The sequence below is a fragment of the Aquarana catesbeiana genome, linkage group LG11, assembly GCF_042186555.1.
Source record: "Aquarana catesbeiana isolate 2022-GZ linkage group LG11, ASM4218655v1, whole genome shotgun sequence".
NCBI lineage: Eukaryota > Metazoa > Chordata > Amphibia > Anura > Ranidae > Aquarana > Aquarana catesbeiana.
In genome coordinates this window covers 172,092,724-172,108,976 of record NC_133334.1, presented here as the reverse complement: position 1 = coordinate 172,108,976, position 16,253 = coordinate 172,092,724, and the positions used below count along the sequence as shown (strand labels likewise).

Sequence of the window (16,253 nt, the reverse complement as noted above, 5' to 3'; positions counted from 1 at the left end):
TTTGGCTCCATCCATCTTCCCATCAACTCTGATCAGCTTCCCTGTTCCTGCTGAAGAAAAGCATCCCCACAACATGATGCTGCCACCACCATGTTTCACGGTGGGGATGGTGTGCTCAGGGTGATGTGCAGTGTTCGTTTTCCACCACACATAGCGTTTTGCTTTTAGGCCAAAAAGTTGAAATTTGGTCTCTTCTGACCAGAGCACCTTCTTCCACATGTTTGCTGTGTCCCCCACATGGTTTCTTGTAAACTGCATACAGGACTTATGACCTTATGACTTTCTTTCAACAATGGCTTTCTTCTTGCCACTTTTCCACAAGGGCCAGATTTGTGGAGTGCACCACTAATAGTTGTCCTGTGAACGGATTCTCTCACCTGAGCTGTGGATCTCTGCAGATTCTCCAGTTATGATGGGCCTTTTGGCTGCTCTCCTTGCCCAGCCTGTCAATTTAGGTGGACAGCCATGTCTTGGTTGGTTTGCAGTTGTGCCATACTCTTTCCACTTTCGGATAATGGATTGAACATCCCATGCTAGTTCTGAGGCCAATGTTTGAAACTGAACTGCTGTCAGGGCTGGGCTCAGCCCTTCCTTCTCTGAGCTGGCCGCTCAGCTGTCGGTTAATTGCCAGCTCCTATCTCTCCACAGTGACTCACCTGTTGATATCCTGCTCATCAGTCCTGCTTACTTAAGCTGTCCAGCCCAGATGATCTCTGCCTTCGCCTGGTCAACACAGAGATTTTCTCCTGCGTGCCTGTTAAAGACTTGCTTGGCTGACGTTCCTTCTGGCTCCAGATCCTGCTTGCTGTTCCACTACGCTGATTCCTGGCTTCCAGACTTTTTGGCTTATCTGACGATCTGTTCCAGTTACCGAACTTTGGCTATGTTGTCTGAGGCTAAACGCCTCTCTCCCAGAAGGGCGCGATGGGTTCTTTTCTTGTCACATTTCAATTACATTGTCTCATTCGTACCCGGTACTAAGAATGTAGGGGCTGACGCTTTCTCGTGACAATTTTCCTCCACCTCCAAGAGTCGGTTCCAGTTCCTGTGATTCCTACTGATCGTATTTTGGCTACAGTTCGCACCAGTCTCACTTCCCCTTTGGGTGAGAAAATTCTTGCCGCTCAGGTCCATGCTCCTCCTGAGAAACCTTGTGACTGCTGCTTTGTCCCTGAGAGTCTCTGCACTGCCGTGCTCCAGACCTACCATTCTCCCAAGGCTGCTGGCCACCCCGGGAAGAATGAACTTTTTGGCAATTTCACAACAATTACGGTGGCCTAGTCTACGTGCTGATGTAGCCACCTTTGTATCTGCTTGTTCCGTGTGTGCTCAGAGTAAGACTCCATGACACCTTCCAGTGGGTCTCCTACAACCCATACCCAATGGAGAGAGGCCTTGGACCCATCTGTTTATGGATTTCTTTGTGGAGTTACCCAACTCCCAGAGCAAAGCATAGTTATCCTTATGGTGGTTGACCAGTTCTCGAAAATGTCTCATTGTAGTCCACTTAAGAAGTTGCCCACATCTAAGGAACTGGCTTCCATTTTTGCTCGGGATATCTTTCGCTTACATGGGCTACCCAAAGTGATCATCTTGCACAGGGGTAAGCAGTTTGTGTCTCGGTTCTGGCGAGCCTTTTCTGCACAGTTGGGAATTCAGCTTGCTTTCTCTTCTGCGTATCACCCGCAGTCTAATGGGGCCACAGAACAAGCCAACCAGTCCTTGGAGCAGTTCCTACATTGCTATATTTCTGACCATTATAACAACTGGTCAGACCTCTTACCTTGGTTGGAGTTTGCTCACAATAGTGCCTTGAATTCTGCTTCCCGATTGTCCCCATTTATGGCAAATTATGTTTTCCAACCTTCCATGTTGCCTGACTCATTTGTTCCGCAGAGCATTCCTGCGTAGAGGAACATCTCCGTGGTCTTCGTTCCACTTGGGTACAAGTCCAGGAGGCTTTGTGACATGTCAATGATAGGTACAGACTCAATGCTGACCGCAGATGCCTGCGCCTTCCCACCAGGTTGGGGACAGGGTCTGGCTGTCATCTCGCAACCTCCGACTCCGTGTTCCCTCTCTGAAGTTGGCACCTCGGTTTATTGGGCCTTTCCGTATTCTCGGCAGGATTAACCCAGCTTTAGACCTTCCTTCTAATATGCATATCTCAAATTTATTCCATGTCTCCTTATTAAAACCTTTGGACTGCAACCGCTTTACCACCTCGGTGCCACATCCTCACCCTGTACAGGTTGAGAACCATTAGGCATATGAAGTACAGTCCATTGTTGACTCCCGTAGGTGCATACAGTACCTGGTGCATTGGAAAGGGTACGATCCGAAGGAACGCTCTTGGGTCTCATCCTCGGACGTACATGCCCATGTCCTCCTCTGTGATTTCCATAGATGTTTTCCTCTCAAGCCTGGTGGTCCTCCGAGGGGTCGTTGAGGAGGGGGTACTGTCAGGGTTGGCCTCAGCCCTTCCTTCTTTGAGATGGCCACCCAGCTGTCGGTTAATTGCCAGCTCCTATCTCTCCACAGTGACTCACCTGTGATGGTATCCTGCTCGTCATTCCTGCTTACTTAAGCTGTCCAGCCCAGATGATCTTTGCCTTCGCCTGGTCAACATCACAGACATTGTCTCTTGCATGCCTGTTAAAGACTTGCATGGCTGACGTTCCTACTGGCTCCAGATCCTGCTTGCTGTTCCACTACGCTGATTCCTGGCTTCCTGACTTTCTGGCTTGTCTGACTATCCTTTCCGGTTACCGAACTTTGGCTATGTTTTGACTACGTTTGTTCTATTTACTTTTATTATTAAACAAGTGTGATTTAACTGTACTTCTGTCTCGGTCTGATTCATGGTTTCTGACAACTGCATATTGACACACAGTCATGCTTTCTTGACAAGGCCAAAGAAGGGCCCGAGCAGATAAGGCCCTGCCTGGCACATCAAAGGTCTTACGGAAAGGCTCTTAAGAAGGTGTTAAGACTGGAAATTATAGGATCTTGTCACTCTGCTCCCACAGTGGTCAGGGCCAGGCCAGCACATCACATGATCCACTCTTGATTGGCCTGCTGGATGTAAACTCTCTACGCCAAACACTGAAGTTGCTCATCTAGAGACTGCAGTGTCCCTGAGGAGCTCATGGTCTGAGCAAACTGTCAGGTTTATGTGGTAGTGAGCCCTTGTAGAGTACAGATGGCAAGAGACAGAAGAGGATGCGGGAAACAAGCCAAGGTCAGGGCGGGTGGCAGACAAGCAACTTGCCTGAGCAACTTCCTAGCCATGAGCAAACAGGAGCTTTGGGAACTAGGAAGATGCTCAGACAACGCGGGCTGCACCGAGCATATCTTATATAGGAAAGCAAACTAGGAGGCAGGCCAGAAAGTGATAGATGGGAAGGAAGTAAAAACCCATAGTATAGCAGGTGACACCCATAGCACAGAGCACAGAATCGAACAACACATGTGAAATGAATCACAGGTCTAGCAGACCCAATGCAGCAGGAAAGAAAGAAATACACAGGGAGGAAACTGCAGGCTAAACAGTGACTGTACCATGCTGCTTAATCATGTGGCAAGTGATCTCAATGTTTCCTGTGAGGGTGCTTCCCAATACAGGTTTGTGTGGAAGATGCTCAGGTGAACATGAACATAGACATTAGAGGTCTCTCTACCTGATGCGGTGACAAAGAACATTTCTGCTAGTGTGGTTCAAGGTGCAGCTGAGCAGTGGTTAGTAAATGGTGCAGACCTTATAAGCAGCAAGTGCCCAGAATAGACACGGAAATAGCAAAGGTTCTGTTAAGGTAAGGTACATGGAAACACTGTGGGAAAAAGTACTGATTGTACTGGTAGCTATTACAATGAAATGTATAGACAAGTGTGGATTATCACATTAAGAAATGGTTTGTTACCAAATTTAATAGTAAATTTGAAAGTGGCCTCTTGGTACGCCGTTGGGTTACTTCCAGAAAATACTGCATGATAAGTGGAAAAAGCCTTGGGAAAATGAAAGACAAGTCAAAAGTGTCAGAGGTCTGTTCTCATAACAGCCAAAAGGAAAGAATTTCTCAAGCTACTGTGGACCGAAGTGGTGCTGGTCAGTTGTCAGTACCTTGGGAGGGAAGAAGTCTCCAACCCAGTGTCTAGATCTTGTTAAAGATAAGCAGGGTGTGTGTCCAGGTACACACAGCCCTTATAATGAAGGACTAGGAACAGTTCAAGGCTCCAGCCAGAAGAGAGGTGCTCTCCTATCTAAAGACAGGCGTGTGATCCTGTCTGGAGATAAAGGTGATCTATTCAGAAGACTGCAATCCATGTCGGAGAGATTCCATGTGCATCAGACTTAGAGAGTCTGGGAGATTGAAAGCATCTGGTAGATGAAGAGCTGAGCCACCTAAGAGAGATTCCAGGGAACTGAAGGAATCTGTAATGCTGCGTATACATGATCGGAAATTCGGCCAGCAAAAGACCTATGAGAGCTTTTGGTCGTAAAATGAGACCGCGTGTATGCTCCATCGGACTTTTGCTGGCGCAGAATTCCCGCCAGCAAAATATTGAGAGCAGGTTCTCAATTTTCCTATCCGAAAATGCGTTTGTGTGTATGCAATTCCGACGCGCAAAAACTCACGCATGCTCAGATTCAAGTACGAGACGGAAGCGCTCGGTCTGGTAAAACTACCGTTCGTAATGGAGATGGCACATTCGACATGCTGAAATTTTTTCAATAGTTTAATGCAGCGCATTCTCTTCTTCTTTATAATGCTAGAAGAATGAAGTTGTTTTGCTGCTCATATTCACACAGAGTTCTCACAAACTTCTTTCTTTATTATTTCTCTTGATCTCATGAATAATCTTTTTTGTTTTTAAAGCCAGATATCCATAATAATGTTTGGAATTATTTTTTATTGTCATTTTATTTTTTTTAATCAAGAACCTTTTTTTGGAATATTTTGAAATTATTTTCTAGTTATCTCCATAGTATTTTTTTTTTGTGTGTGTCAAGTTTACACAACAACATTATTATCTTGTATTTTTAAAGCTCAAGGAGGATGGGGTCCCTTGTTAATTAGACATTGTATTTTTGAAATGTACCTGCCTACACACAAACTGTCCTATTTGAAGAAAAACATAGGCAAGTATTTTCAGAAAAAAAAAATCTCCATTTATTCTGGCTGATAACAAAATAAAGAGGATGGCAACACTGGAGAAACTGCTGGAATTAGCAAAGCCTTTCTACCCCAGGGCACACATCAACAATTTTGAAAATAAAATTGGTAGCTTGAGAAGTCCATATAATGGGGAGAACAATCTGGTCCTGGACTCCATGAGATCATGAACAGCAGCAGATGACATATATGTCCCCAGGCTGTGGTACTACCACAGCCTGCGTCTTCTGTCAGACCAGACTGAACCCAGGCCATTACTTTCTTGTCTTCCCTGCAGCCTTCCCTCCACGTTTCCCTGCAGCCTTCCCTGCAGCCTTCCCTGCAGGCTTTCCTGCAGCCTTCCTTGGAGGCTTTGGCTCTGGAGGTGGACTTGTGGCAGGAGGAGGAGGCGGAGGATGGGCGAGCACACATAAGTGCATGTTATCACTTATTTGGCCACTCAGCCCCTTTAGAATGGCCTCAAAAATAAACTTCTCACACCTGAAGCGTTCGCTCTCCTCCATTTGCTGCAATTTAGCAGCTACATAGCAGCCATAGGCATCTTCAGCATTAGTATCCTTATTGAGGCCCAGTGCTGCCTCCTCCACGTTACTACCTTTCCTGGCCCTTTTTGTTGTAAGGCGGAGGGGAGGCACCTGGGATTGGGTGAGGCTACTGGGCCTGGCCACCTCCTGGCTGACACTTACCCCCGCCTCCTCCTTGCTGCCACATTCCAGAGCCTCGCCCTGGCTGAGGTCTTCCTGTGTATGAAAAAGGGACATAGTTTTAGTTTTTGGTTCATCAATCACACACAATTTTCAGCTCATGACTGTTGCATATTGAATGTTAATAAATAGAAAAGACTATCATTCTGACCCCAGCATTTTTCATTCTTGTCACACTCATTTTTGGCCCCTACTGTCTATTGATATGTCAAACACTTTTTGTTAAATCATTAATTTGTTAGCAATAAGGGGCAGTACAGTGGTGTAGTGGGTAGCACTCTCGCCTAGCAGTAAGAAGGGTCGCTGGTTCAAATCCCAACCACGACACTACCTGCCTGGAGTTAGGGACCTTGGATTGTGGGCTCCTTAAGGGTAGGGACCAATGTAAGTGTCCGATATATGTGTGGAGCGCTGCATAAATTGACAGCGCTATATGGGTACCATAAATAAATAGGGATAATTGTAGACACGCACCCACACTCACTCAGGCTGAACTGGATGGACTGGTGTCTTTATTCAACCTTACTAACTATGTAACTATGTAATAATAACATCTAGTTAACAACAATCATTTTTGGACAATACATATTTTAAAAAATACTATACCTGGCTCCAGCTGGGCTCCTCCAGGAGTGGAAGGACTTCTTCCAGGATGGAAGGCCCAGGTTGGTCCTCGGAAGCCTCAGCTGGGGTTGAGGGAAGGGTTGATGGAAGTGTAGAAAGTTATTCCCTGGCTTCCATCTGGTCTTCCAGAAATCGCATCCTGTTGTAGTGCCACAGACTGGGTACATACACATCCTCTGCTGCAGCTCCTGATCTCATGGAAGCCTGGACCTTATTAAGCTCCTTCCTATATGTGCTTCTCAAGCTACCAATTTTCTTCTCCACAAACTCGATGTCTGCGTCGGGGAACTGCGTCTTCACAAATTGCAGCAGTTTCCCCAGCGATGCCCTCCTAGTTGGTTTATTGTGATATAAGGAGTTTTTAACCTCCCACAAATTTCTCATATCTCTGTATCTGTCTATGAACTGGCCCATGAATTCAGGGTCTTTGAATTGTTTCATATTTGCTGAAAGACAAAACACAAGACCAAAACACTAATCAGGCTAAACTCTCCTAATCTTATCTTGGCCTCAATCTAGAATGAGTATAGGCCACTGATCTCCCAAGTTAAAATGTTACCTTCGTTATAACGTTCGGCGCTTCCTCCACTCACAGATCGTACGTACGACACACGCGTGTTAGTTTTATATAAACTGCGCATGCGTGAAACTCCACCCACGTCGCCCCCCCTGACATTCTTTCTAGAATATTCCCCACCCCTTCTCTTTTGGCACAGTGGGAGACGACATGGCAGAGACACAGCAGGTGCATAATAGCAGTAAAGAGGAGGAGGAAAGCCCAGAGCAAGAAACGTCCCGATCCCGGAGGAGAAGATTTAAGGCCTCCAATATGTCCTTTGGTGAGATGGTGGAGATGGTGGACATATTGAAGAGGGCTGACTATGATGGGAAGTATGGACCGTACCTAAACCCAAATGTGAGAAAGGCCAAGATCATGACTAAAGTTGTGAAGAGTCTGCGCCGGAATTTTGGGGTACGACGATCCAAAGAGCAATTGAGAAAACGCTGGTCAGACCTTAAATTGAGGGAGCAAGATCAGTACAGAAGGATCAAGAAAGTGCTTCTAAAAAGTAAGTAGTTGTTGTGTGTTCCTATTATTATTATTACTTGCATGCTGCTCCGTGTGCTTTTCTTTACTGTTGTACAGTTTAAAATGGCTACTTTCATGTTCATGGGCACAGTAATCGGTCGTAAGAAACATTGTTCATTTGCCAACTAAATACGATATTTTGGGCAGATACAGGGTTAACTACATTTGGTCATGCTAATTTGTATTAAAAGAAGTTTAGGACATTGTTGTCTAGATGTGTTTGTAACTAGAAGGAATTGAAAAGGACACTCAGCAGCTGTTTACACATCTGTACTCAGGAGCACTAGTGTGGGACACAAGAACAAACTTTTTAAGGTGTCCCACACAGGTACTCCAGTGGATACTTGGGGTGCCTACATGTGTGAAACTTGTCCAAAAAAGGAAAATATTCAAGCTTGGTTAAGGGAATTAATCATGTCTTCAACTTGGAACTCTGCCCAAACAGACAATTGTACCCTACTTCCAAGCAATGTTTCACATTTATATTTCTCGCCACAAATATCTGTGTGCTAAGTATACCTTTTGTTTCATTCTCATAGGGGAGAAAAGACTCGGGACATCAGAGGACAACAGGAGGCCCCCACCTCCGAAAGAAGGGAGACAGAGGACACCACAATCTAAGGATGTGGAGGAAGCAGAGGTGGAAGAAGAGATTGAAATCACGTCACCACAACAGGTCAGTGTCTGACACTACAGATTCAGGTAATAGATGTATGCCTGAGTATTTATAATGCATGATGTGTATTTTTATTTTAGGTGATGTGCAGGTTGTGGAAGAACAATCTACTCATTTCAACAGTGACAGTTCACAATAGCTTATCCAGGACATAATGTGGTGTAGTTGGGATTTAGACCATATCAATGAAAAAAACAAGGAGATTGAACAAAGACTGAAGAACATGATTGATGTACTAGGGAGAATCTAAATCCAAAAAAGATTACACCTTTTTGTTTTGAAAAATTTCTCTAAAGTGTTAATACAGTTTAAAAGCCAAATTTGGAAGATGCACACAGTGTGTCAACATGTGCTATCTGCCATCAGGGGATTTCAATGTACGCATTTTGTGGGTGCAACCCCTTCCTCCCAACTCTAGTAGGTGAGAGGAAGTGGTTGCACCCCCAAAACAGGTCCATTGATCCCCCATGATGGGAGATAGCACATGTTGACATTAGGTATGGGATCAGAAAGGAAATCCCCATTTTGACTCACAATTTGTTTGCTTCTTCTAAATTTGGCTTTTACAGGGGTGACTTCACCCCATCTGATGAAGGCAAGATCAAGACATTTTTCACACTATAATGTCTGATATTGCCTTCATTTTTGCAATGTTGAACTTTGTAAGTTCCAGAGTTGCGTATGTTATATTTGGAAACATGCCTGTTTCTGTACTTTTTCAAAAATTTCAAGGTAAAACTTTTTAAAAAAAAGATTTTTTTTTTTTACCACAAAATGTTTTAGAACGCACATGTGAATGTGCACGGAGTAAAAGGCTTTCTACTCAACAACGTGTGGCTTCTTCTTTCAATGCTCAATAACACTTTTTGTATTAAGTTGGTGTTTACAGTGACAATGGGTGTTATTTAAATAATGTTAAAACCACTTGGCACTACAAGTGCACTAGGAGAACCTAGGAGACAGATAAAAGAAACACAAGCAGTAAATCCAAATCAAGATTTTATCATATCAATTTTTTGCTATTTTGAAAATATTTAAATATTAGCTGGCATAGCAATGGCCCCCCTACATGTAAAATATTCCACATATTTTTCACACACTTCACGGGCGCTTTGGGGGGGCAAGCCAGGATGGCCAGCTTCCAGGGCCGTCATTGGATTCTCATGAAGTCCGGCCTCAGGCCCAACTGTGGCAACATAACCAGGTGCATTTCACTTTAAAAAATTGTGCAGTATGCAGCAGGATAAAACAATGTGGTTATGTTTGTACTCCGCCATGTTAATTGATGTTAGAAATAAGTGGAACCGGCTGGCCATTATCCCGAAGGTATTCTCCACGACTCTTCTGGCTCTGGCCAGCCGGTAATTAAAAACCCTCTTCTCTGGGGTGAGGGTCCTCTGGGGTAATGGCCTCATCATGTGATCACCCAGACCAAATGCTTCATCAGCTATAAAAACAAATGGGAGTCCTTCCACGTTCTCTTCAGCAGGTGGCAATCCCAAGCCACCACTCTGGAGACATCCGTAGGGGCAAAGACTCCACCATCCGACATCCGGCCATTCTTCCCCATGTCCACATAGAGAAACTCATATGTCGCCGACACCACCGCCATCAACACGATACTATGAAACCCCTCATAGTTAAAATAGTATAACTCCGAATGGGGTGGTGGGATGATGTGGACGTGTTTCCCATCGATTGCCCCTCTGCAGTTGGGAAAGTCCCAATGATGAGCAAAATGGGAGGCCACAGTCTGCCATTCCTGTGGTGTTAAAGGAAACTGAGGAGTCAAACCAAAAAAAAAAAAATTAGTAATTTTGCACATAAACATTGCAAGCAGATTAGACACAAACATTCTTGGCCAACATCAGTATAACATTTATTTTAAGGAGTATTTAAAGACAAAAATATAAGGTCCACTTATCAGATTCCTCACCCCCTCTGATGGCCCATTGTAAAAATTTTAGGGGGGGTTCTAAATGAGTTTGGGAGCCAACAAAAAGCCTCTGGCACTCTGCCTTAATTTAAGGACAACAATAGCATTTGGACACATTTTAGGGGGTGTTTAAGGTAAAGTACTACAATGGAGCTAACAAAAAACATTGTTAAGTGACTAGGCTAGGTGTATATGGGCCCAGGATAGCATGCTGGGGAGGTTAGTGAAGGCAAATATGCATGAAGGACAAAAAAGGAACATTAAAAGATTACAGCATGCGTAAGGATAAAGAGGACATTCGCAGCATATTACAGTCAAGGTAATTATGGAATGAAGAAAGAAATACAATACATTAGCAAACATTAAATACATATAATGTGATGTTAAAGGAGAAGAGTTACCCTAATATAGTCCTTCTGCAGGACCTGAATGATGGCAGAACAGGTCTCTGGAATAATGATCCCCAGAGCCTGGGGGGAGTTGCCTGTAGAGAACTTGAGGTCCTGTAGACTTCTCCCCGTCGCCGAGTACCGCAACGTGGCGACAAGCCTCTGTTTGGGAGTGATGGCTTGCCGCATGCAGGTGTCCTGCTTCGTAATATAAGGGGTGAGCAAAGCCAACAAACGGTGAAAAATGGGGTCTGTCATCCGGAGAAAATTCCTGAAATCATTAGGGTTATGCTCCTGGATCTCCCGCAGCAAAGGCATATGAAAGAATTGGTCACGCTGGAGTAAACAATTCTTGGTCCATGAACTCCTCCCCACCCTATTCATGGACTGGGCTTGGGTCAAAGTAAGAACCCCAACACCAAGCCCCTGCACAGCACGAACTCTACGACAAGTACGTATTCGCAACAAGGCTTCAAAACAGTCGACTGGTCAGAACGAATTAAACTGAACGCACTGAAGAACAGCAAGGCCTGTGAAGAGCGAGCTGAAAATCAGTAACAAGTAGACAAGAACACACTGAAAAACAGATACAAACTGACTACACACACTGGAAAAACAGATACAAACCCACAAGCACAAACTAAACAGCAGTAAAACGATCTGAAAAAGCACGAGTCTGAAAAGCATGAATCGTCTTTCACCAAACTTCTACTAACACGAGATAAACATGAGATCAGCAGAAGGAGCCCAAAGGGTGGCGCACTGGGTATTGAACTTTTTTCTAGTCCCATTGTACTTGTTGTACGTCACCGCGTTCTTGACAGTCGGAATTTGGTGTGACCGTGTGTACGCAAGACAAGCTTGAGCGGAATCCCGTCGGAAAAACCATCATAGCTTTTTCTGACCAAAATTCCGATCGTGTGTTAACGGCAGTCTAAGTCTAAGAGGCGTGAGCAAGCCTGGGGTGTCAGGAGAACCCCTACCTAGAGGCAAGGAATGGGTCCATGCAGCAAGGTGCTGTTGCCAAGGCAGAGTGAGATGATCATGTAAAGAGCAGTGGTATTGCTGAAGTGAGGACTAGGTGATTTGGTATTTGTTTTTGTTGCCTGTTGTGCTGTGTGAAACTGAAACCCCTTGCATGGGCAACTTTGTGGAGTTTATTTTTATCTGTTTTATTAAAAATGGGCTGACAAGTCTTTAAAACACATTTCAGACTGACAGGGATATCACTAAAAAATGCATCTATTACTGTGCTAACCAACCCCCATTTCAAAAAGGAAAGAATATTATCAACACTAAACATACATTTGGCATAATACCAAAATAGTGCATACAAAAAATGCAACTTAGTATAATATACTGTAAGCTATTTCAAGATATGGAATTATATTGCAGACAAAACGTATTTTGAATGAACCTAAAAGAAGGATATACAAAAAATTAAAAGTCTGATAATGTTATACTGAAGGGAAGGAATGATGTTTGGAATTGTGGTGCCTATATGTGTTAGAGGATTTAGTGCAATGAAAGCATAGTATTTTACCTAAATTAATATTCGTAAGCAGTCATCTGGTTCAGCTCATCAATTGCTTATCCTTTACAATCCTCCTTTTCAGCAAGCAGAGTTGGAATGAAGACTCACACTACACCTTGGCCTTAGCCATACCCACCACTGTGCGCACTACTGTTTCATCAAGCCTTAGAAACTGTCTCTCTGAATATATTTAGACTGTTGCCAAATTCTATACATGCAAAATGTATTATACATGCAAATAAAGTTATATCCAGATTGTGGGCTTTCGACCACAAAGTAAAGGGAAGACCAAAATATGGATGGATCTGCAGCAAGCCAAAGCATCAGGGGTCTATTTAGACCAATTTTGCCTCCATAAAGCCGATCTGTCACTAAAAAGCCATATACTGTCACACAAAGCTCTTTTCAGCCACTTTGTGATAGTAAAAAAATAAATAAAAAAATAAAATAAAAACATAACAAATATGTCAGCATCAGTTACTGGGGGGATTAGAACTTAGAATGTTAACAGCAGTAGTATAACTACCATTACAGAAGCCCACATGGCTGCTTCAGGTTCTGGGGGCAGGGTAGGATGATTAAGACAAGGTAGAATTTAACTGGAGACTTTATTACAGTGCCTATAGGAAAGCCTCACTCCCTATGTGTTTTATTTTAGTGTAGCTATGTCAGGGGCACAATCATTTTATATGGTTTTGTTGGGGGCATTGCCATCGGCCACCAATGTAATGGGGAAAGTGACACTGGTACTAATCTAAGCCTACAGTAAAGTTCTTAGTTTAGGCCCTGGGTCAAATGGCTACTTGTATGGTCATTATGGTGTTGTAGAGTTGCTGTATTTTCTGCCTGGGGGTGAGCAGCATTACAATTTTGCTATGGTGCCCTGCATTTTCAATATGTGCTCCTGATCAGAAGCTCATCAAGCTTGTGTAAAGGATGTATTAAACTTTCTAGTGATAGAATTGGTGCAGAAGCTTACCATGGCTGCAGTTACTTCACCTGTAAAAGATATGAAACATATTTAACATGCATATTGTTATTGTTCCATACTTGATACATGTACATGTTTGTGTAGTCTTCCAGACAAAAATACAGTACTTATCTGTTCTGCAACGCACTTATCTGATTGTTCCTTTACACAATACTCTGTTCTGCATACTTAGTGTATTACCTATATGATACTAAAACACCTACTGATCTTTTCTTTTGATATTTGCACTTCAGTTACAGAGCAGCTATAGAGTAAATTAATTTTTTCTTAAAGGCTGTATACACGCTTTAGATTTAAATTTGGATTACTGTATAAATGTTATATGAAGATAACTTACGCTGTCCTTCAGAGGAATCAAGCTCAGATATCTTTTGAGGTGGATGTAGTTCCAATATGTTTGGAGGTGGGACCACATCAAGAGGTCTTGGAGGAAGGGCCTGTTGGTCACCCAAATCTGGCTGCAAATGAAGAGTAATATCACTCTGTCCTTGAATCATAAATGTGTGATGAGTACTGAATATATGGTAACCTTTCCCAGCTGGGCAAATCTCTGTAAAATAGGCTGCACCGTAATGAAAAATGATTAACAGGGCTGAGAGAAAACACAATTTTAAAAACTGCATTAAAGTATTTATAATGTATTTTTAAAGCAATATAAAATCAGTGATAAAGATGTTCATTTTTCATAAATGTATCTTTAAATTACAACAACCTTTAAGTGCATAATCCCTACCTGTCCCCTCTGCAGGACAAACTTCACAATGAGGTCCCCATGCTTTTCCCACACTACAGCAACACAGCTGTTGGGTCATTCGGATAGAAATAGGATGCTGGCACTGTCCATCCGTTCCAACAAGCCTGTAGCAGAGACTTTTCACATCAGACTTCTCCTCTGTGAGAAAGAGTAAGTGTTCAGTCTAACTTTCAACAAAGTAGTGTCACTTTCTTTTTATTGCTTTTCTTGCTAAAGAGAATCAAACTGAACATTTCATTCATGTATATAATGCCTAAAACATTAGCAAAATCTTGTTTAGAGTTAGAAACAGTGGTGACTTATGGTGCCTGGAAATATCTGTTTGAAACTTTAAGTCAATAATGAAGTCCTAGTGCTTGAATCCTATGCCAAGGATGTATAAGGGGGGGGGGGGTCCTGAATATGTTCTGCCCAAGGTGAGATTCAGCCCTGCCTCCTCTTAGCATTAAACCCAAGAGCAGAATTTAAATGTAAGAGTCTCTGTTGTCCACTGATGTTTTGACATTTGGCAGCTTGATGACAGGGAACAGAACTTAAAGTGATTGTAAACCCTTTTTTTAATTGAAATAAATTGGTTTATACCTGAAAGAGAAGTTATAGTGAGTTGTGGCATGAGTGGAAGAACATTCCATCTATCTTAATGAGGTATTCTGTATGTTTTTGCTATATGTGAGAGAGATGTGCCACCCGTGTTACTATATCATGAACCAGGGCCGGATTAAGAGCATCATGGGCCTGGTGCTAAGAATTTTGGTGGGCCTTTTTATGAAAATAAATAAAATGCAAACGCAAACAATTTTTTGTTAAAACAAATTAAATTAAAGAGAGAGAGGGGTGTGAGAGAGTGGTTGAGAGAGAGGGGGGGCGGGGTAGGGAGATAGGGGGCTGAAAGAGAGGGGATGAGAGGGAGGAGGAAAGAGAGAGAAAGGGGGTGAATGAGAGAGTGAGGGTGAGAGAGAGGGGACAAGAGAGAGGGGGGGGGGTGAGAAAAAGGGGAATAGAGAGAGGGTGAAAGAGAGAGAGGGTGGTAGGAAAGAGGGGGTTGAAGGGGGTGAGAGAGAGAACGGGGTGAAAGAGAGGGGATGAGAGAGAGGGGGGGTGAGGGGTGAAAAAGAGAGAGAGGGGGAGTGAGAGTGAGGGGGTGGGTCTGTGGGGGCAGAGTAGAGTACAGCAGAGTACATTACACGGGGGGAAATAGTACAGTACATTACATGGTTGGCACAACACATTACATGGTGGATACATGAATACAGCACATTTAATGGTGGGCAAAGCACAGCACATTACATGGTGGACTCAACACAAGATAGTGGGCACTGCACAGCACATTCAGTAGTGAGCATGGCACAGCATATTACACGGTGGGCACAGCCCTATACAGCACATTACATGGTAGGCATGTACGACACAGCACAGCACATTACTTTGTGAGCACAGCACATTAAATGGTGGACACCGCACATGACATGGTGAGCCCTGCACAGCACATTCCATTGTGGGTACTGCACGGCACATGCCATGGTGGACAATGTACAGCACATTACATGGTGGGTACAGCATATTACATGGTAGGCACTGCATGGCACAGCACATAACATGGTGGGCACAGCACATGACATGGTGGGCACTGCACATGACATGGTGGGCACTGCATGGCACAGCACATTACATGGTGGGTACAGCACATTACATGGTGGGCACTGCATGGCACAGCACATGACGTGGTGGGCACAGTGCATTACATGGTGGGCACTGCATGGCACAGCACATAACATGATGGGCACAGCACATTTCATGGTGGGCAATGCATGTGACAAGATGGGCACTGCACATTACATGTAAGAAACTGCAGATGACATGGTGGTTCTGAATGGCACAGCACATTACATGGTGGGCACTGCAAATTACATAGCGGGCATTGCAAGGCACAACACATGACATGGTGGGCATTGCACATGACATGGTGGGCACTGCATGACACATGACATGGTGGGCACTGCACATTACATGGTGTGCACAGCACATGACATGGTGGGCACTGCAAAGCACAGCACGACATGGTGGGCACTGCACATTACATGGTGGGCACTGCAAGGCACAGCACGACATAGTGGGCACTGCACATCACATGAAGAGCAATGCAATGCACATTACATGGTGGGCACTACAATGTAAAGCACATGACATGGTGGGCACTGCAATGTAAAGCACATGACATGGTGGGCACTGCACATAACATAGTGAGCACTGCAATGCACAGCACATGACATAGTGGGCACATCACATTACATGGGGGCACTGCAATGCACAGCAAATGACATAGTGGGCACATCACATTACATGGAGGCACTGCAATGCCCATGGCATGACATGGTGGGCAC

At 44.0% G+C, this 16,253-nt stretch overlaps 1 protein-coding gene across 8 annotated transcripts in view; it reads right to left on the bottom strand.

Moving 5' to 3' along the window:
• Positions 1–16,253, bottom strand: part of LTBP3 (latent transforming growth factor beta binding protein 3) — a 1,979,464-nt gene that overhangs the window by 1,158,736 nt on the left and 804,475 nt on the right. For all 8 annotated transcript variants that reach the window (XM_073605046.1, XM_073605047.1, XM_073605043.1 and 5 more), the window contains exons 7-9: positions 13,852–14,010; positions 13,456–13,680; positions 13,107–13,126 (exon numbers count right to left, since the gene is read on the bottom strand). In XM_073605046.1, coding sequence (XP_073461147.1) covers positions 13,107–13,126; positions 13,456–13,680; positions 13,852–14,010 — 404 coding nt within the window. The remainder of the gene's footprint in view (positions 1–13,106; positions 13,127–13,455; positions 13,681–13,851; positions 14,011–16,253) is intronic.